We start from the raw sequence: 22,865 nt of genomic DNA, 5'->3' as shown, positions 1-22,865 counted from the left end.
CTCTGACTCTCCTGCTTCCCTTCCTCATAAAGATTCTTGTCTTTACATTAGACCTACACAAATAACCCCCATCTCAAATCCTTAATTTAATCACATCTGTAAAGTTCTCTTTGCCACATAAGGTAACACATTCACAGGTTCAGGGGATTAGGACATGGACATCCTTGGGGGCCATTATTCTGCTTACCACAGCCACCATCCTAAAATATTTATGAAAGTGTAGGTTTTTTGCCAGGTACGGTGGCTCATACTGTAATCCCAACACTTTGGAAGGCCAAGGAGAGAGGATTGCTTGAGCCCAGGAGTTCAAGAATAGCCTGGGCACCATAGCCAGACCCCATCTCTATAGCAAATTTTAAAAATTAGCCAGACATGGTGGCACGCACCTGTAGTCCCAGCTACTTGGGAGGCTGAGGCAGGAGGATTGCTTGAGCCCAGGATGTTGAGGCTGCAGTGAGCTGTGACCATGCCACTGCACTCCAACCTGGATGAAAAAGTGAGACCCTGTCTCCAAAAAGGAAAAGAATATGTAGGTATTTGAAAATATGTATATACATTTGGCTTTGGTGATCACACAGTGTGATCAGATAGTGGTAGAGCCAGGACTGTAACACAGACTTCTTCCCTGATCTTTCCATCGTCCCTCAATCCTTTCTGATGTGTTCTATTTTCTTAACTCTTGTATTGTCAATAACAGTGATATCTATGGATGGCATTTTGCTGATTTTACTTATAATCACGCACCCACTGTGGATAACATGGAAATTCAATAGTGTTGTGCAAAAGGTGAGAGCTGAGAAGGACCTTAGGGATGATATCATAATCCTCTTGTTTTGGAAATGAAAAAACTAAGACCCAAAGAAATAAAGTCGCCTGCCAAATGCTCACAGAGTTAGAGGCAGAGCCAGGGGCTCAAATCCCCAGCCTCTGATGTTCAATCCAGTATCTAAACTGTCTCTTTTTTTTTTTTTTTTTTGAGATAGAGTTTCACTCTGTCACGCAGGTTGGAGTGCAGTGGCCTGATCTTGGCTCACTACAACCTCTGCCTCCCGGATTTGGGAGATTCTCCTTCCTCAGCCTCCTGAGTAGCTGGTATTACAGACACACAACACCACGCCCAGCTAATTTTTTTATTTTTAGTAGAGATGGGGTTTCACCATGTTGGCCAGGCTGGTCTCGAACTCCTGACCTCATGTGATCTGCCCACCTCAGCCTCCCAAAGTGTTGGGATTACAAGCCTAAACCACCATGCTCAGCCTAAACCACCCTTTCAATCAGTGTAATCTAAGACCACGAATCCCAAGGAAAAGCACATTGTTTCTCCCTGCCTCCCTCCCAGCTGTTTCCCAGCCTTCTCTATCTCCCAAGCCCAATCGCTTCCTAGGATTCCTTCACTATTCAGTCCTATTTCCTTCCTCATCAGCATTTCTTCCTTCCAGCACATCCTACTTCCTTCTGTGGCCAGTCCCTGCTCTCTGTTCCCACTCAAACATCTTTCCTCATTCCCTAACTTCTTTCCAGTAAGGTCACCTTTCCCAGGCAGCTTCTTTCCTCCTGAATGCCATTCCTACCCTTGGGCACCTACCAGCTGGGGAGAAGCATGATCACAGTTACCTTTAAATTTGTAACAGTTGTCAAAGGGAAGTGTAAGCAAACTTCTGGGCAGAGCTCGAATCAGTGTCTGGGACCCTACAGGGAGGCATCTGTACTTGCCGTAAAGAAGAGCTCTCTGATAGGGTGAGACACCTGTGGGATAGCCTCTGCCAGTAAGAACTCCAGTGACCTTCAGGACATCAGCTTACTTCTCCGATCCTCTTCTATGAAGCAAAGATATTGCACTACCTTATCTCAAGTTTTCTGCCGGTTCTAATTGTCCACAATTCTGCCGTACAGAAAAAGGCTGTTATCAAAAACTCGTTCATTTGACTTCATTGGCAGGAGGCCTAATTCCAGATTATCAATATACAAAAGAAAGCAAGGAGAAATGCAATCTTGAATAGTCTATCCTTTGGTTTTTACAAATTGGGGACAAAATGTTCCAGAAAGGCGGGTGGAATATGCTTTTGGCTCTGTTGACACTGAAGTTAGGTTGGGTAAATTCCAAAAGGAACTGTGTAGTACTTATTCATGTAAGAATTTCTTTGCCTTCAAATATTCTCTCTCCTGATTAAAAAATGCCAGCATGAAGTTTCTGTGTTCAGAGGGTCTCTTTCGTGTATTTACCTTTTTATAACCTCTCTGTTGTATTCCTAAGAAAAGAAAAACAGGATTTCATTTCCCTCGCAACAAAATGCCTTTGGGGAAGATTGCTGGTTTTGGCAGCAGGCAAAGGGCTTCTTGAAAGGAGGATTTCTGTTCCACCATTGAAACAGTCTCCATGGCAACCAGTCATCAAGGCTCCAGCAACCTTTTCATAGACACTCTCCACTCGGGAGGCCCTTTTCCATCCTGCTGACAAAGTGTTTGCATCTGTGAGCAAGAGTTCTCTGCTTCTACCCATCCAATTAGCGAGATGTTCGGATGTCACATTAGAGTTCCAAATGTTTTATATTCTGTTCTAAATTGTCAATTTGGTGGAGAATAGGGTTAAATTTTTATGAGTCAGATATTTTAGAATACTTTTCATTATTGTGGCAAATATTACATCTATAACTTCTATTAGGGACTGCTTTTATTTATTTATTTATTTATTTTTGAGGCAGAGTCTTGCTCTGTTGCCCAGGCTGGAGTGCAATGGTGCGATCTCAGTTCACTGCAACCTCTGCCTCCCAGCCTCAAGCGATTCTCGTGCCTCAGCCTCTTAAGTAGCTGGGATTACAGGTGTGCGCTACCACACCCAGCTAATTTTTGTATTTTTAGTAAAGAAAAGGTTTCACCATGTTGGCCAGGCTGGTCTCGAACTCCTGGCCTCAAATGATCCGCCTCAGCCTCTCAAAGTGCTGGGATAACAGGTGTGAGCCACTGTGCCCAGCTGGGATTGTGTTATATATGCTCCATGAGGTGTCATTGAGGAAAAGATATGCCCTGACCCCTTAGTAACTTGCATAGTCTCTCCTCTTCCACCAACATCCATACCTGTAGGTGAGATAAATTCATTTTCCCTGTTATGAAGCTGTCTTTTAATTTCTTCCTTTAATCCTGTCTGCTCTCCCAAGCTTCACTCTCAAACATCCAGCTGCCTCTCAAGCATCTTGAGGTGAGGTTGGAACCTGTAATCAACTTTTGCAGAACCACACTCCCTCTGTCTCTGCCCCAGCCTCAGCCAGCCTGTCTCTTTTATGTCTTCTAACATCTCTTAATGGTAGCTGTAAGCCTCTGCCACCCAAAACCAAAGCCTGGGAATTATAAAGATAAATTTAAAATACAAGCTTATACTTCTTCACAGTTAGTTTTACAAATAAGAAAATGATCTTAGAAGGGGGAAATGATTTGTGGGAATCTCAGAACTGGAATAAAACCCAAGTTTCCTGATTCTCCATTTCAGTATTCTTTTCTCTCTTACAAAACAAAAACAAAAACAAAACCCTCCCATTGTGCCCTTTTTGCATTTCTCCTTAACTTCCTTCTAGCAGAATTCCTACTGAAAGGATAGTCCTTGAAACATTTTCTACATAAAGTAGCTATTATGGGAAATTTAGAAAATAGAGAAAAGCATGAAAAAGAAAAGAGATAATCGCTTATAATCTCACCATTCAGAGAAAGTAGCTACTAATATTTAGTGGGTTCTTTTGTTTGTTAGTTTGTTTTTAAAGAGGGAGTCTCGCTCTGTCGCCCAGGCTCAAGCAGTTCTCCTATAGCTGGGATTGCAGGCGTGTGCCACCACGCCCGGCTAAATTTTTTTATATTTTTAGTAAAGACGGAGTTTCACCACGTTAGCCAGGCTGGTCTTGAACTCCTGACCTCAAGTGATCCGCCTGCCTCGGCCTCCCAAAGTGCTGGGATTACAGGCGTGAGCCACCATGCCTGGCCTTACTGTATTTTCTTCCAGCTTTTCCTGGACATGTTTACTGAATCTCTTTTCAACATACAACTAATTTTTTCCCTCGGAATATGCTTCATTAGAAAATAAACTAACGTGAGAATCCAAAGACCTGGATTCTTCTACAGCTCTGCATGAATTAGCCATGTGACCTTGAACCAGTGCCTTACTCTCATTCTGAGTTTCCCCAGCTAGTTAGCTTGGTGTGGATGACTTCTGTGTTCCAGTAGAGTGGTTCATTGAGATTATTGATCAAGTGAGGAAAGAGAATAGATGACTCAAAGATCTCTTGCAACTCCAAAGTCAGAGATTTTAACCCATACATTGTAGAAAAGTAAATAAATGGAAACCCAAATTTAAAAATTAAGGTCCACTAAGGAACAGTGTCCTTTCTTAAAGAATCTTATTCACTTGTTTATTACATTTTCTAACCTCTTTTTTATTTTAGCTACAAGCCCAGCAGGGAAGAATCATCTTCTGGATCCTCTCATGCAGTGATGGACATCTCCTTGCCTACTGGAATCAATGCAAATGAAGAAGACTTAAAAGCTGTATGTGTTTTCTTTTAAATCATGTAAATTCTTTGTTTTCTTTTCTGAATTATTTTACAGACAATTTTACTTTCTTTCATTTTAATATACAACTTGTATAGAATCACCCAGAATATTCTCTGTTTTTTGTTTTTGTTTTTGTTTTGAGATGGATTTTCACTCTTGTTGCCCAGGCTGGGGTGCAAAGATACGATCTTGGCTCACTACAACCCCGCCTCCCAGATTCAAGTGATTCTCCTGCCTCAGCCTCCCGAGTAGCTGGGATTACAGGCATGCACCACCACGCCTTGCTAATTTTTTTTTTTGTAGTTTTAGTAGAGACGAGGTTTCACCATGTCAGTCAGGTTGGTCTCCAACTCCTGACGTCAGGTTTATCCACTGGCTTTGGCCTCCCAAACTGCTGGGATTACAGGCGTAAGCCACCAGGCCTGGCCAGAATATTCCTTTCAAAACATAATTAACCTAAGTTTTGATTTATCAAAGTGAAACAGAAGCATACACTAGCATGCTCTGAAAAATATGAGTTTATATGCTAATGTGTTCAGACTTTTTCAAGAAGAGGAACTGCTCTTCAGTTTCTTTGAACAACAGATCACATCCCTGCGATGTGACATCTCATCAACAGGTGAATGCATTTAAACAAAAAGATAATGAAATGAAATTCAAGCTTCTCTCTTTTCCCCCTTAGCTTGTGGAAGGGGTGGATCAGCTATTCACTGATTACCAAATCAAAGATGGACATGTTATTCTGCAACTGAATTCGGTAAGCTCCACCTCCAACCATTTTTCCTTTACTATTACTATTCAAAATATACAGGCTAAAAGATTATAAATACCGTCTCTCCGTAATTTCCTTAAATCCTTGAATTTGTTAAACAGATCCCCTCCAGTGATTTCCTTTGTGTACGATTCCGGATTTTTGAACTCTTTGAAGTTGGGTTTCTTAGTCCTGCCACTTTCACAGTGTATGAATACCACAGACCAGGTAATCAACTCCATGCTAACATTTCTTCAGAAGAATACTTTGTATTCTTTACAGAACATTTAGAAATCCACTAGAGTCCTGTAAATTTTATGTATTGCCTCTCCTAGAGACCACTCTTCATAAAAGTCCCAATTTGAACATTCAAACTACTGTATACAAAATATTGTACATAAACTACTTATTGACATTGAGCAGACCATTTTACCTCAGTCCTCAGTTTCTTCATTTTTAAAATAAATGGATTGTAGTGCCTCCAACTTCAATATTCTTTGCCTCAGGTTTATCTATGGTGTTCACAGATAAATCATCTCTCTCCTTTTGAGAGAAACCAACTCAATTTTCCCAGAACAACTTCTAGCCCATCTATATTCTTGTTACACTTTGCAGATAGCTCTGTTATAGCAGCTGTCAGATTGCATTCAATTATTTGTATGTCTTTCTCATCAACTCCAGGGTGTTTTCATTCTCGTGTCCCTAGTATCTAATGCAGTGTCAAATATAGAATGTGAACTCAATAAATATTTATGAATGAGTGATACCACATTTGACTACTCCACTTTTGAGAATGTTATGTGATTGGAGAGCTTATTGGTTCACAAGACAGATGACTCCACCTTGGGCAGTTCTACTTGTTAGAAAATTCTTAAAGTGAACCAAAACTCTGACACCCATTCATTCTAGTTTTATATTCTGAAATCACATAGAACATACATAGTCCCTCTTCTCCTTGAGATAGATATATAGCGTTACATAGATATATGCTTTTCTTCCCTTGTCCACCCTAAACAATTGCAACTCTTTCAAAAGATCCTCATGCAACATAATTTATTTTCCTGTTACTTATAGAAGCATAAAATATTTTATTTCTGAGAAACGAGTGTTTTAAGCACAGAACTAAGCTAAAAAGGGAAGCTCTTTCTGAGGGTAGGGGAACCCTTCCCAGGACAGCCAATTTATAATTTCACCTCCCTGGGCCTTAACTATAAAAAGAAGGATTTAGAATAAGCCATCTCTGAGGCTCCATGTAAGAGACTCGCCAATTAGTACCTGTGTTGTTCTTCAAACCACTTCTGTTAACCACACTTTCGTTGCCACAGATAAACAGTGTACCATGTTTTATAGCACTTCCAATATCAAAATTCAGAAAGTCTGTGAAGGAGCCACGTGCAAGTGTATAGAAGGTAAACTTTATTTAACATGTTTAGGCTGCATGCTTATTTAAAGCAGTCCTTCATAACCTGAGGTTAATCTGGGGGACACTGGTAAACTGTTCTTTCTCAGAAGTAGAAATGCTATCACAGCTAATTGAAAGCTAATGATTCCTGAGCATTCTAAAACTACGTTTTCACAGTTCCTGAACAACCTGATAGTTCATGCTGTACAGAGGCAGGGAAACACTATCGAGATGGTTGTTGGATATTATAGGGACAACATGATGTGAAATTTTACTTTCACCTAGTCTTTTTAACATACAGGACCAGAGGCTCAGGACTGAACCACTAGCTTCTGTTTCTTTTCTATTTTACTTCCCAGTTAATGGAATTCTATTTATTGTCCAGTTCCATTTAGTCTTTCGTAAATTGACGAAAGCCTTCTTGGCCAAGGAAAAGATCCAGAACTCACCAGTAATCAACAGCTGGCTCCATAAGGGGCTGAGTTAGTTTTGGTTTTTTCAAAATCCTCAATAGCTACACATTTTCTAGGTACTTACTGTGCCATTTTATGGCTATATATCCGTCACATTATCATTCTGGGTCCTTTGAAGGACTTCTGATTATACTCAAAATGGAAAAATTTCCCCCTTTCATCAAGGGAAGCACATACATTTCTAAGGACCTGAATGTGGAGTAGCCACCCAGTCTAACAATAAGTCTTATGCCAGGGGTGTCCAGTCTTTTGGCTTCAGTGGGCCACACTGGAAGAAGAATTGTCTTGGGCCATACATAAAATACACTAACACTGACAACAGCGAATGAGCTAAAACAAAAATCACAAAAAAATCTCATAACATTTTAAGAAACTTTACGAATTTGTGTTGTGCCACATTCAAAGCTGTCCTGGGCTGTGTGCAGCCCTCGGGCCATGGGTTCAACAAGCTTGTGACTTATGCTCAAGATTTTGGTTTTTGTTTGTTTTGTTTTTGCTTTATGTAATGTTTCGCTTTATGAAAGAAAAGAAAATGGGCAGGTCTTAGAAATATGAGATTTGTAAGGTTTTATTGGGTTGTCTCTGGGTTCATGAGAAACTGTGTTTACTCCTAGAAAGTGTCTACTTCTTTACATTAACCTTTGTTTTACCAATTTTCACAAAATCCAGCTGATTGTGGGCAAATGCAGAAAGAATTGGATCTGACAATCTCTGCAGAGACTAGAAAACAAACAGCATGTAACCCAGAGATTGCATATGGTGAGTTCAAAAGTTCAATATAGCTCCTTTAAGCATGAAATTTTATGAAAACGTGTTCAGTTAGAAAGATCAAAAACTTTACATAGTGATTATATGGATACAACATTCCATGTGATCCCCTGAAGGAAAATGCCATTGATTTTTAGCCCTAACATGAAAAGTTTTTTATTCCCCAGCAAAGAAATGTGATTTTCATTATAAATAATAGAAGTGACATGTATACCCAGCCAAGACACTTTCCTCTAATAGATCTTTTTCAATTACAGGCACTAAAACATAGTCAAAGGGAACTTTTGAGAAGCCACAGAGGTATAAGATTTCAGTTCCGTACTCTTCCAATTGATAGACCAGAGGCAGAGGCAAAGGTGGTTTAGGGGAGTTGGTTTTTAAAAAATCTCTTCAGTGTAAAAATATAAATACCAAATAATTTTTAATATATTCAGAATTGCAATCCATGTTTGAGACATTCTCCATTTCAAAAAGCAAATCTCAATCCTTCTAGTTGTCCAGAGCTCAGAGCTAAATTAGTGTTCAAGTTCAGTTGCAGCCTTGTCTCAGTTCCTGATAAAATTAGCTCCTTTGTTTTCTACTCAGTTTTTGATGTTTACTGCTGGCATTTTTTGGAGAGAGAGAGCATATCGTACACTATCTCAAATCATTTTTTCATTTTGAAATTGGAAGGGTGGAGCCGGGCGCGGTGGCTCATGCCTGTAATACCAGCACTTTGGGAGGCCGAGGTGGGTGAATCACCTGAGGTCAGGAGTTCAAGACCAGCCTGGGGCGAACATGGCAAAACCCTGTCTCTACTAAAAACACAAAAATTAGCCAAGCATATTGGTGCGTGCCTGTAATCCCAGCTACTCAGGAGGGTGAGGCAGGAGAATCGCTTGAACCCAGGAGAAGGAGGTTGCAGTGAGCCAAGATCGTGCCACTGCATTCCAAACTGGGCAACACAGCGAGACTCTGTCTCAAAAAAAAAAACAAAAAAAAAAGAAAAAAGAAAATAAAAGAAAGAAATTGGAAGGGTGTTATTTATAAATTTAAAAAATAAGTACAGCCAATTTGGTACTTTGTGTTTAGCAACAGCTTTCATAGACAGTTTCTCATTGCAATGGAAAGGGTTCTCATTCTTATGGAAAGGGTCTCATAAGAACTTTATGAGGGCTGGGCACGGTGGCTCATGCCTGTAGTCCCAGCACTTTGGGAGGCTGAAGTGGGCAGATCACTTTGAGCTCACGGGTTCTAGACCAGCCTGGGCAACATGGCAAAACCCTGTCTCTTCAAAAAATACAAAAATTAGATGTGCATTGATGGCTGGTGCCTGTAGTCCTAGCTACTTGGGAGGCTGAGATAGGAGGATCACTTGAGCCTGGGAGGTGGGGAGATTGCAGTGAGCCATTGCACTCCAGACTGAGTGACAGAGTGAAACCCTGTCAAAAAAAAAAAAAAAAAAATGTAACAGAGGATTATTACTATTTGCCAGTGAAGAAACTGAGGCTCAGGGAGATTAAATAATTTGCTCAAGGTCATGCAGAAAGCAAGTGATAGAATTGAGATGCATCCTGATCTCCAGTATTTTTTCCATTGAAGTCTACTGAATTCTCTTAATAGTAATTCAGGCAACAGAATGAGTTTTGTATGGTTAATAACATTTCTTTCCTTTGAATTTATCTTGATTTAAAAAAAAAAAAAAAAGGCTAAAAAGCTGCCTGACTCAGTGTAGACCCAATGCAGTTTGTTAAATACATGAAGACTTGAGAATACTATAGTGTTTTAACAAACAAAAATTCCACTAAATTATTTCTTCCCTCCATTTTAGAACTATTTTAAATCTAAAATATCAGAAATCTATTTTAACACAGAGAATAAATGCAATTTGGGTTTATTGTGTTGTTTCAAGAAAACACTTAGCTGGCTTTTTCTGGACTACATGCTATTACTGGAATAACAGAATAGAAACAAAATTAAGTAGTTCTGTCTCTCTACTCAGGCCCACATAGTAAGTACATTGCCCATGTCCATTATAAAGACTATGAATCTGAAATTCAAAACATTTTTCATGCATTTTAAGACACTAATTTACATAGCCCCTGGTTCTGCCATGATGAGTTCACCTATCTATCTCTCGATCTGTCAATCTATAACTGGGATAGACTTAAAGACTTGAGGGATATCTAGAATGAACAAATCTTTTAGGTCACTCATTTCAAAACAAAAAATGGAAAGATCAAAAGCAAAAATAAAATAAACCTCTCCTGAGGCCACATAGAAAGAACGGGTCCCTTCAAGCTGGTCTTTCCAGACCTGAGGTCAAGCACATTGTGCATCAAACATTGATGTCTGAATGAAGAGAAAACAGGATTGTGGGCAGCTCATGTTGGGTAGTTGCCAAGCAAGGGTGAGTGAGACAACAGAATCATCCTCAAAACCAAAGATTAAAGCCAGTGGAACTATAGGAGGAAGCAAAGCAAGGAACCAAGAAAGCTCACATGGTTGACCTGAATGAGAGATAAGGCTTCCTCTGTGGCCATGGAGAAGAGAATGAAGGGGCTCTTCAAAAGATGCCCATAGGCATGACTCCACTCATCTTAAAGGATCAGCCTCTGAACTTAACATCTAACGAAGGTTTATCTTGTTTGTTTGTTGTATGTGCTTCTGTTATTTTATTAAATATGTCTCTTGTTCTAATCAGCCTGTTCTATAACATTGGCCAGGGCTAATGATTCTAATAGATTGAGAGATTGAATCAGACTGAGGGGACTGGGGAAGGCTTCTTGGAGGAAATAAGAACTATAATAGTTCGCCATGCTTCATTTCTCGTGTTTGACAAATTCTGGCTTCTACTGGACATAGCATTAATAGTATTAAGACTGAATTGTTTCATTTTTGTTTGTCTTTTACCAGCTTATAAAGTTAGCATCACATCCATCACTACAGAAAATGTTTTTGTCAAGTACAAGGCAACCCTTCTGGATATCTACAAAACTGGTGAGAATTCATTCATTCATTCGTTCTTTCATTCAACAACTATTTAGTACTGACTATGTGCCAGGCATTGTATTAGATGCAGAAGATACAACGCAAATAAGACAGAGCTCCTGCCTTTTTAAAGCTTATATTCTACTTGGGGAGAAACATTTCTTAAAGATGTTCATATAAACATTTCTCACTGAATTCATTTTTCTCAAACTTCAGCAAAATGGTTTTTTTAATTTTGTAATTGTCCAATTTCTTTTTCTTTCCAACTTTTATTTTAGGTTCAGGGGATACATGTGCAAGTTTGCTACATGGGTAAATTGCATGTCATAGGGGTTTGGTATATAGATTATTTTGTCACCCAAGTAATAAGCATAGTACCCAATAGATAATTTTTCAGTCCTCACCCTCTTCCCACCCTCTACCCTCAAGTAGGCTCTGCTGTCTAGTGTTCCCTTCTTTGTGTCCATGTGTACTCAGTGTTTAGTTCCCACTTATAAGTGAAAATATGTGATATTTGATTTTCTGTTACTGTGTTAATTCACTTAGGTTAATGGCCTCTGGCTCTGCATCCATGATGCTGGAAAGAACATGATTTCATCCTTTTGATGGCTGCATAATATTCCATGGTGTCTATGTCCCACATTTCCTTTATCCAGTCCACTACTGATGGACATTTAGGTTGATTTCATGTCTTTTCCATTATGAATAGTGCTGTGATGAACATATATGTGCATGTGTCTTCATGGAGAGATGATTTCTATTCCTTTGAGTATATGCCCAATAATGGAATTGATGGGTCAAATGGTAATTCTGTTTTAAATTCTTTGAGAAATTTCCAAACTGCTTTCCACAGTGGCTGAACTAATTTACATTCCCACCAGTGGTATATAAGCATTCCCTTTTCTCTGCAACCCTGCCAGTATCTGTTATTTTTTGACTCTTTAATTATAGCCATTCTGACTGGGTGTGAGATGGCATTTTGTAGTTTCGATTTGCAATTCTCTAGTGATTAGTGATGTTGAGCATTTTTTCATGTGCTTGTTGGCTACGTGTATGGCTTATTTTGAGAAGTGTCTATTCATGTCCTTTGCCCATTGTTTTAATAGGGTTGCTTTTTGCTTGTTGATTTAAGTTCCTTATAGATTCTGGATATTAAAAATTTATCAGATGCATAGTTTGCAAAAAATGTTCTCCCACTCTGGACATTGTCTGTTTACTCTGTTAATAGTTTATTTTGCTGTGCAGAAGCAGCTCCTTAATTAGGTCCCATTTGTCAATTTTTGTTTCTGTTGCAATTACATTTGGAGTCTTTGTCATGAAATCTTTGCCAGTGCCTATTTACAGAATGGCATTTCCTGGATTTTTTTCTAGGATTTTTATAGTTTTAAGTTTTAGATTTAAGTCTTTAATCCATCTTGAGTTGATTTTTACATATGATGAAAGGAAGGAGTCCAGTTTCATTCTTTGGCATGTGTCTAGCCAGTTATCCCAGCACCATTTATTGACTAGGGAGTCCTTCCCCCATTGCTTGTTTTTATTGATTTTGTTGAAGATCAGATGGTTGTAGGTGTGTGGCTTTATTTCTGGGTTCTCTAACCTGTTCCATTGGCCTATGTGTCTTTTTTGGTATCAGTAACATGCTGCTTTGGTTACTGTAGCCTTGTAATATAGTTAGAAGTCAGGTAGTAGGAGGCCTCCAGCTTTGTTCTTTTGCTTAGAATTCATTTGGCTATTCAAGTTCTTTCTTTGTTCCATATGAATATTAAAATGTTTTTTTCCAATTTTATGAAAAATAGAAAAATGACATTGGTATTTTGATAGGAATAGCATTAAATCTGTAAATTGCTTTGGGCAGTATGGCCATTTTAACAGTATTAATCTTCCTATCCATGAGCGTGGAATGTTTTTCCATTTGTTTGTGTCATCTCTGATTTCTTTGTGTCATCTCTGATTTCTTTGAGCAGTGTTTTGTAATTCTCATTGTAGAGATCATTCACCTCCCTAGTTAGCTGTATTCCTAGGCATTTTTGTGTGTGTGTGGCTATTGTGAATGGGATTACTTTTTTTTTTTTTTTTTGAGATGAAGTTTCACTCTGTCACCCAGGCTGGAGTGCAGTGGCACGATCTTGGCTCACTGCAACCTCTGCTTCCCAGGTTCAAGTGATTCTCCTGCCTCAGCTTCCTGAGTAGCTGGGATTACAGACATGCACCACCACACCTGACTTATTTTTGTATTTTTGTGGAGATGGGGTCTTACATGTTGGCCAGGCTGGTCTTGAACTCCTGGGCTCAAGTAATCCACTCGCCTCAGACTCCTGAAATGCCGGGATTACATGTGTGAGCCATCACACCTGGCCTCATTTCAATTGATATAAATTTTGCAATAAGTAGGACTATAAAGCTAAATTGCAATAATATGTTTATACTAAATATTTTTCTCTTTTGAAATTCTATCAAATATTTTAAGTCCTAAAATGCTTGATTTCTTTTCATCTGAGACGTGGTCCCACTATGTTGTTCAGGCTGGTCTGAAACTCCTAGGCTCAAGGGATCCTCTCTCCTCAGCCTCCCAGCTTGATTATTACTAACCATACCCTAGAATTTTAAAATCCTAGTAATATTTTTCAATTTTGTATTTGCTTTATCAACACTTTGATAATTTTTTAAATTTTTGCTATTTTGAAAGTTTCATTGTATGAAACTTATTTGTGATGTTATTTTATTTTTTCTTCATTGATGGTTGTAATTTTTTAATTTGCAGGCTAGTTGCCATTCTAATGAAATAAGTGTTTAGAACTTTGATCTTTCTACAATCCAACTTTTGAGCACCATTTTCATCCAATATTCATATTACAAGCAATAATAAGCCATTCTCTTTTTACTGAAATAACAAAGTGCTTTTCATTCCAGAAATACAAATTATTTGTTTTATTTGATACTGATTCTTGCATAGTACCAAAAGACATTTTAGACTGTTCTGAATTTTTCATAGCATCGGATGATTCCCAAGCTACAGTTTTTTTTTATTAGTATCATTTCTTCTTTGTTCTCCTGTAGATCCAAAGATGCATTTTATGATATTTAAAAGGAAATGTTAAGAAACATTTGCATACTTCATCTCCTCATTCTGGGTTCATTTTTAACACTTATAAATTTTGAATTTTTATAAATATAAAATACCACACACTACTTACAGAAGAATTGCGGGACAGTGACAATAAACCATTTAGAATCAAGGGCAAACTGTAGTTTGAGGATAATGATAAATTGGTATTTCTCCAAAGGACAGAGTGCTTATAATAGGTGAGGATACAGAAGAATAAAAGTTATTGTTGAAGCCCAGGGTAGATGGCTGTTCTCTCTTCTGAATATACTTTAAATTTTCCATGATGAGAAGTTTAAAAAATAAGGCCCTATACAGCCACACTGCTTACTATGACAGGCGCTGAAATGGCAGATAGTACTGGTAATGCTGCTCAGATATTGACATAATAGGAATCTACACCATCAGGGCAGCCTAAGAAATCAGCTTGAACTAATGAGTGTACACCGAAATTTATATTACTAATGAAAGGTTACCATTTACACAATTTCTATTATACACTATTTGCCAATTGGTTCAGAAGTTTTTCAGGACTTAACAGTTAAGATGACTCTGCCAGAGCTTAATAGTTAAATATCAGCTCTGGATATATAGCGATAAATCAGACACAGTCCATACCTTAAGAAGTTTCTAGTCTAGCTAGAAGGACAGATGTGGGACAAAACATTGTGATAGAAATTCAAGTGTAAAAGAGGTAAGGAGGAGACAGACATATATTTAAAACAAAGAGCATCCAGGAATATTTTACTGGATACTGTGAGAATTGAAGGAGACTTTTAAGATAAATGAAATTCAATAGGCCAACATGGGGAGGAATGCATTCCAGATAGGGGAATGGGCTACTTGTGAGTTCTTTGGGAATTCCAAAATTATTATCTTTGAAATTTTCCAAGTCTTTCACATTTTGTACTTTTCTACAAAATTGACAGTTGCCAACTACCAAATAATTTTATATTTTACTATATAATGTGGAGATTAATATTGTTCAACTATAGAGAGCCTTCTTTTAATTCTGGTTCTATAAGAGTAATAATAAGTACTTACATAGCTCCTACTATGTTCCAGGCACTTTTTATATATTAACCCATTTAATTTCACAATGGTTCTACAAGGCAGGTTTTATTATCATGCCCAGTCTTCAGATGAGGGTCTAAGGCCTTATACAGATAACATAAATCATTCTCCCAGAGTCACATAGCCAGGAAGCAGCATGCTTAGAGTTTAACCCAGACAGTCTGGCTCCAGAGACTGAAGCCTTAACCACATGGATATCACTGCTCTCCACTAGCCAAGAACCTCTCAGTAGCCACAAGGAACCAGAAAGCTTGAGAGTTTATCATTGTGACATTAAAATATGAATGTTTTAACCTTACTTGACTTGCATGTCTCTCAGGGGAAGCTGTTGCTGAGAAAGACTCTGAAATCACCTTCATTAAAAAGGTAACCTGCACTAACGCTGAGCTGGTGAAAGGAAGACAGTACTTAATTATGGGGAAAGAAGCTCTCCAGATAAAATACAATTTCACTTTCAGGTAAGTCACCAATATTTTTCAGTCACTGATCTTCCCTCCAAAACTGAGTATGATTTATTCTTAAATACACTACGTGTTTCTTATGGCCCTGCTCTTAACCAACAAGCCATTTTGAACATCAATGAAATAATATGAGTGTCAAACAGAGAATGATTTAAAACCATCGTGGCAGCTGAGGGCTTAGCTGCCTGATTAACCATCTGAGTATCTGGACCTGATGATGAATCTGAAAGTACTCACCGGACCTCCCCTAACCACCACACCAGCTCCCTTGATAGGTTCTCAGACTGTGGTTTGTAAAGAGGAAAATGTGTAAATAAGCATTGTATTCTCTGCTTTTAGAAGCTAGTCATTGAAATAGATGCCATTTCTGCCTTTAATATGGGAACCCCAGGCAGCTTCATGTTTCCTTAAGGGTTTGTGAACCCCTCCAGGAGAGGCTGGTACAGAAGAGTTTGGTGGACAACCTGATCCCTAGGGACCTGACCACAGCTGGGCTCTTATAAAAGAAATCAAATCCGGCTTTTCTGTACTGGCCACCTCACAAACGCTTTGTTTCTTGGTAGGTACATCTACCCTTTAGATTCCTTGACCTGGATTGAATACTGGCCTAGAGACACAACATGTTCATCGTGTCAAGCATTTTTAGCTAATTTAGATGAATTTGCTGAAGACATCTTTTTAAATGGATGCTAAAATTCCTGAAGTTCAGCTACATACAGTTTGCACTTATGGACTCCTGTTGTTGAAGTTTTTTTTTTCTCGTTTTTTTTTCTTTAAACATTCACAGCTGGTCTTATTTGTAAAGCTCACTTTACTTAGAATTAGTGGCACTTGCTTATTAGAGAATGATTTTAAACCCTGTAACTTTGAAATAACATGGCCTTGGAGGGCATGAAGACAGATACTCCTCCAAGGTTATTGGACACCGGAAACAATAAATTAGAACACCTCCTCAAACCTACCACTTAGGAATGTTTGCTGGAGCCGAAAGAACAGTCCATTGAAATGGAGTATTACAAAAACATGGCCTTTGCTTGAAAGAAAATACCAGGGGACAGGAAACTGATCATTAAAGCCTGAGTTTGCTTTCAAACTGTGCTAAAAAGCCTGTTATTTTATGCTAGATCAGCTTCAACCACACAGGCAAATTGAGAGAGACGGAGAAAGTCAGCAGTAGAGAACCTTAACCTGGAGCAGGCTTAGCCTCAGAGCCCTCAGCACACTGAGAAGGTAGGCAAGTTTGTCTCTGCCCCCTCCCCTTCCATTGCCCTCTTCATACCCTTGAAGGGAGAGCCTCTACTCTCTTTCCCTCCCTCCCAGCACATGTTCATTTCCCCCAGGAACTTGTTCTCGCCAACAATTGCTTTACTAAAAGACAGGCCCAGTGCAGCCACCTGGTGAAAAGAAACTGAGTGGCCAATCAGAAGACCTTTTTCCAGCCCTAACCACGTCTCTCTTTGAGCCTCAGTTTGAGCTTTATAAAAGAGGATTCATAACAAAAAGTTAATTTTTAAGTGACATTTTGCAGCACTTCAGATCATATTAAAAAGCTCTCACGTATATTCCCATTTAATGTCTCAAGACTCTCACAAGATTCAGAAATTATTGTTATTATCATTATCATCCCCATCTTACAGATAAGAAAATTGAGATTCAGTCTTGGTGTGGTGACTCAAGCCTGTAATCCCAGCACTTTGGGAGGCTGAGGCGGGCAGATCACTTGGAGGTCAGGAGTTCGAGACCAGCCTGGCCAACATAGTGAAACTAAAAATATAAAATTCTACTAAAAATATAAAAATTAGCCAGGTTAATTTAGCAAGCCTGTAATCCCAGGTACTCAGTAGGTTGAGGCAGAAGGATCACTTGAACCCAAGAGGTGGACATTGCAGTGAGCCCAGATCGTGCTACTGCATTCCAGCCTGGGTGACAGAGCGAGACTTCATCTCAAAAAAGAAAAAAGGAAAAAAAAAGAAAATTGAGGTTCAGAAAAGTAAAGCAGTTTTCCCATCCTAGTCAGGAAAAGAATTGGAAATCACACCCCAAGACTATCTCAGTCTAAATACATCTCTGTTCCACGTCACTACATATTGCTTGTTGGGGTGAATTTTCTAACAGTAAGGTGAGATATAATAGAAGTTTCTTAGACACAGGTTAATCAGGACCACTGAACTATCACAGGAAACATGAAGATGACCTCTGGATGTAATGGTAATTAACAGAGACTGGAATGCAGCTCCTTTTGAAGAGTCTGCTTTGTACTAGTTAGGTGAAACTACACAAGGCCTTGTAGTGTGCCTTTGTAAATGACACTAAGATTTTCCACTTCCAGGGACTAAGGACTTATTTTTCTCTAATGTCAAAGCTCACATTGTAGGCACTCCCTTGGCAAAAACAACCAATGTGTCATGTTCAAGATGGCCACACTCCCTGTCAGTGAGGGGAGAGGAGACCTTCTCCAGAGCAGGCCTCTTGGTGTCTCTTGTCACCTCCTTGCCTGGAGGAGGGAACCACTGGTGCTGCTTCGGAGGCACAGGAGTCTGCCTGCCTTTTCCCTGAGCACTTTGGCAAATAGGGCGGGCCACAGTGGCCTAATTAACCCACAATGCAGCTGTCAAATATCAAAGCAGCTTTTGTGAATTAGCCTGGCACCATTTAAAATATCCGCCAGCTCCTCTTCAGCTAACTCCTATGCATTTGAACATACTTTCTCAGTGAGGCTTTTGTGACCCTCCAAACCAGGCTGGGCCCATTATCCAAAACTGCACTTCTCCTCCAAGGCACTTGCGCTGTTGCAATGATTTACTTAATCAGATGGAATTATTTGTTTAGCGTGACCACACCGAAAGCTCCACATAAGTAAGGTCTGAGTCTGTTCTATTCGCCAGTATCTCCTGTAGTTGGCACAATGTCAGGCACATCATAGGGACTCGATAAGTGTTGGTGGATTCCCCCACAGTGTAGAGAATCAGAAGACCCAAGTTCTAGTCTTGGCTTTGGCCCTAATAGGCAGTGATTTGGGACAAGCCTCTTAATCTCTTTGATAGCCTATAAAATAAGGGAATTGGACACTCTAATGTCTCTTTTATATATAGCTAAGAAGATGTTCTATAATCTTATGATGTGAAACAGAAAAAACCAAATGGCATATAAGCATCCAAATACTGGGCTTTTATGTCTGTCTTCCTTCCTTCCTTCCTTCCTTCCTTCCTTCCTTCCTTCCTTCCTTTCTTTGTTTCTTTCTTTCTTTCTTTCTCTCTCTCTTTCTTTCTTTCTCTCTTTCTTTCCTTCTTTCTTTCTTTTAGACAGAGTTTTGCTCTTGTTGCCCAGGCCAGAGTGCAATGGCACAGTCTCGGCTCACTGCAATCTCCGCCTCCTGGGTTCAAGCGATTCTCCTGCCTCAGCCTTCTGAGTAGCTGGGATTACAGACATGTGCCACCACACGCAGCTAATTTTTTGTATTTAGTACAGATGGGGTTTCCATGTTGGTCAGGCTGGTCTCAAACGCCTGACCTCAGGTGATCTACCTCCCTTGGCCTCCCAAAGTGCTGGGATTATAGGCGTGAGCCACTGTGCCCAGCCTGGGTTTACATATTTCGTCTGTGAGTATGGAGAGAGCTCAGAGAAGTAAGCTGGAAGAACTGCCAAGGCTTCCTGGAGAAGGACAGTGGGATTTGGGTAGGTGGGAGGTGTAGGAGGGCCTTTCTGGTTAAGGGGGAATGCTTAAGGCAGGTTTCCCCAGGGGTAAGCAAGATGTTCTTAGGTGATGCGATGCACATTGTTCATTTTAGTAGCTATATGTTTATTTTAACATGTATTTTTAAAAACTAGCACATCAAAGCCATGATATAACATTTTCTTCCAAAATAAATTTATTTCCCAAGAAGTAAGTCTATTTAAGAAAAAGTATTGAGTAAATAAAGGTAAGATTATTCTTAGGGCAAAAATCATGCAGTTGGCTTGCAAATGATTGAAGTTTAAATACTCTGTCTTAAGAAAATACGTGGAGGTGACTATGAGCCAAGGTTGAGGCAAGCAGCCTCGCTCCATATTTCTCAGTGAGAGATTCTGGACCAAAGTCATATTCCATCTTTCTTTCCAGACCCTGTGATACTAATGTATTCAGCAACATCCAACAAACATGTATTGATTGGTAACTGTAGGCTAGGCCCAATTCTAGGTGCTTGGTGCCAAGATTCCTGCCGTTGTGGAACATAGATTCCAACTGGGAGAGATATGTAATAAAAAATAAAGAGAATAATTAAGGAATTAATCTTGGATCTCAGAAAGTGATAAGAGCAATGGGAAAAAAATAAAAGTAAAGCAGACTAAGGGAGACTGGTAATGGTCAGGGGAGGGGTTGCAGTTCTAAATAGGGTGGCCAGGTCAGGGTGGGCTTCAATGAGAAGGTGAAATTTGGGCAAAGACTTGAAGGATGTGAAAGAGTGAGCCACATAACTAGCCAGGGGGAGAGTGTTCCTGGCACTCTTGGTACATGGTGTCCGGCCTAAGGCAGGAGCATGCTGGTGTGTCACAGGGAAAGCAAGGAAGCGGGAGTGGCAGGTATAGATTATGAAGTCAATGGAAGAGGCTTTGGCTTTACTTGGAAGGAAACAGGAGCCATTGCAAGGCTTTGAACAGAAGAGTGACATGGTCTGTCTTGCCTTTTAAAGGACTACTGTAACTGCTGTGTTGAAAGTAAGGCAAGGATAAAGACAACGGATAGGAGGCTAATGTAATAAACTAGGTGAGGGATGATGGTGCCTCAGACCAGAGTGGTAGCAGTGGAGGTATTGAAAAGTGGTTGAATTCTGGATATATTTTAAAAGTAAATGATATAGTTTGGATATTTGTCCCCCAAAATCTCATGTTGAAATGTGATCCCCATTGTCAGAAGTGAGGTGGGCTAGAAGATGTTTGGGCCATGGGAGTGGATCCCTCGTGAATGGCTTGGTGCCCTCCCATGGTAATGAGAGTTCTCACTCTGTTAGTTACCATGAGATCTGATTGTTATAATGAGCCTGGCACCTCCTTCTTGCTGGTTGCTTCCTCTCTCACCAGGTTCTACTTAGGCTCTTTTTTCCCTTCCACCATGATTGTAAGCTTCCTGAGGCCTCACCTAAAGCAGATGCTGACACCATGCTTCTTTTTTTTTTTTTTCCTGACTCAATATGAACTTTAATTTTATTATTGGTGGAAGGATACTGGAGTAATCGTTTTTGTAATATATAATATAATTTTAAAAGCTAAATGTATTACATTTCTTTTGTTGTTGTTGTTGTTGTTTTGTTTTTTTGTTTTTTTTTTTAATTTATTTATTATTATTATACTGTAAGTTGTAGGGTACATGTGCATAACGTGCAGGTTTGTTACATATGTATACTTGTGCCTTGTTGGTGTGCTGCACCCATCAACTCGTCATTTACATCAGGTATAACTCCCAATGCAATCCCTCCCCCCTCCCCCCTCCCCATGATAGGCCCCGGTGTGTGATGTTCCCCTTCCCGAGTCCAAGTGATCTCATTGTTCAGTTCCCACCTATGAGTGAGAACATGCGGTGTTTGGTTTTCTGTTCTTGTGATAGTTTGCTAAGAATGATGGATTCCAGCTGCATCCATGTCCCTACAAAGGACACAAACTCATCCTTTTTTATGGCTGCATAGTATTCCATGGTGTATATGTGCCACATTTTCTTAATCCAATCTGTCACTGATGGACATTTGGGTTGATTCCAAGTCTTTGCTATTGTGAATAGTGCTGCAATAAACATACGTGTGCATGTGTCTTTATAGCAGCATAATTTATAATCCTTTGGGTATATCCCCAGTAATGGGATGGCTGGGTCATATGGTACATCTAGTTCTAGATCCTTGAGGAATCGCCATACTGTTTTCCATAATGGTTGAACTAGTTTACAATCCCACCAACAGTGTAAAAGTGTTCCTATTTCTCCACGTCCTCTCCAGCACCTGTTGTTTCCTGACTTTTTAATGATCGCCATTCTAACTGGTGTGAGATGGTATCTCATTGTGGTTTTGATTTGCATTTCTCTGATGGCCAGTGATGATGAGCATTTTTTCATGTGTTTGTTGGCTGTATGAATGTCTTCTTTTGAGAAATGTCTATTCATATCCTTTGCCCACTTTTTGATGGGGTTGTTTGTTTTTTTCTTGTAAATTTGTTTGAGTTCTTTGTAGGTTCTGGATATTAGCCCTTTGTCAGATGAGTAGATTGCAAAAATTTTCTCCCATTCTGTAGGTTGCCTGTTCACTCTGATGGTAGTTTCTTTTGCTGTGCAGAAGCTCTTTAGTTTAATGAGATCCCATTTGTCAATTTTGGCTTTTGCTGCCATTGCTTTTGGTGTTTTAGACATGAAGTCTTTGCCCATGCCTATGTCCTGAATGGTACTACCTAGGTTTTCCTCTAGGATTTTTATGGTATTAGGTCTAACATTTAAGTCTCTAATCCATCTTGAATTAATTTTCGTATAAGGAGTAAGGAAAGGATCCAGTTTCAGCTTTCTACTTATGGCTAGCCAATTTTCCCAGCACCATTTATTAAATAGGGAATCCTTTCCCCATTTCTTGTTTCTCTCAGGTTTGTCAAAGATCAGATGGCTGTAGATGTGTGGTATTATTTCTGAGGACTCTGTCCTGTTCCATTGGTCTATATCTCTGTTTTGGTACCAGTACCATGCTGTTTTGGTTACTGTAGCCTTGTAGTATAGTTTGAAGTCAGGTAGCGTGATGCTTCCAGCTTTGTTCTTTTGACTTAGGATTGTCTTGGAGATGCGGGCTCTTTTTTGGTTCCATATGAACTTTAAAGCAGTTTTTTCCAATTCTGTGAAGAAACTCATTGGTAGCTTGATGGGGATGGCATTACACCATGCTTCTTGTACAGCCTGCAGAACCATGCACCAAATAAACCTCTTTCTTTATAAATTATGCAGCCTCAGGTATTCCTTAATAGCAATACAAAAGGGACTAATATAGTAGGCTTAATTGAAGGGGCTAATATTGTAGGTTTGACTGAATTCCCTGGTAAAGTGGAAATAAGTGTGAGAGAAAGAGAAATGTCAAGGATGATGCTAAAATTTTTGGCCTGAACAACTGGAAAGATGGAGTTGCCTAAGATTAGGAAGGCTGTAGATGGAGCAGGTTGTGAGGAGTTAGGAATCTGTTCAGTTTTGGATATGTTGAGTCTTAGAAGAAATCTATTAAACATCCAAGTGAAGGAGTCTGGAAGGCAATGGGTCATATAGTTCTGGAGTTCAGGAGAGAGCTTTGGGCTGAAAAATATAAATATGAGAGTCATCAGCATACTAAAATCA

At 39.4% G+C, this 22,865-nt stretch overlaps 1 protein-coding gene across 1 annotated transcript in view; it reads left to right on the top strand.

Annotated features, from left to right (window-relative positions):
* Positions 1-16,631, top strand: part of C5 (complement C5) — a 99,481-nt gene extending 82,850 nt beyond the window's left edge. The window contains exons 34-41 of the mRNA XM_021927208.2: positions 4,428-4,530; positions 5,219-5,293; positions 5,410-5,515; positions 6,613-6,696; positions 7,832-7,921; positions 10,826-10,909; positions 15,397-15,535; positions 16,102-16,631. Of these exons, the coding sequence (XP_021782900.1) occupies positions 4,428-4,530; positions 5,219-5,293; positions 5,410-5,515; positions 6,613-6,696; positions 7,832-7,921; positions 10,826-10,909; positions 15,397-15,535; positions 16,102-16,231 (811 nt within the window). The 3' untranslated portion in view covers positions 16,232-16,631. The remainder of the gene's footprint in view (positions 1-4,427; positions 4,531-5,218; positions 5,294-5,409; positions 5,516-6,612; positions 6,697-7,831; positions 7,922-10,825; positions 10,910-15,396; positions 15,536-16,101) is intronic.
* The last annotated feature ends 6,234 nt before the right edge of the window (positions 16,632-22,865 follow it).

Source organism: Papio anubis, chromosome 13 (assembly GCF_008728515.1).
Source record: "Papio anubis isolate 15944 chromosome 13, Panubis1.0, whole genome shotgun sequence".
Lineage (NCBI taxonomy): Eukaryota > Metazoa > Chordata > Mammalia > Primates > Cercopithecidae > Papio > Papio anubis.
Note: the sequence above shows the minus strand (reverse complement) of the source record. Positions and strands in the feature narration are given on the sequence as shown.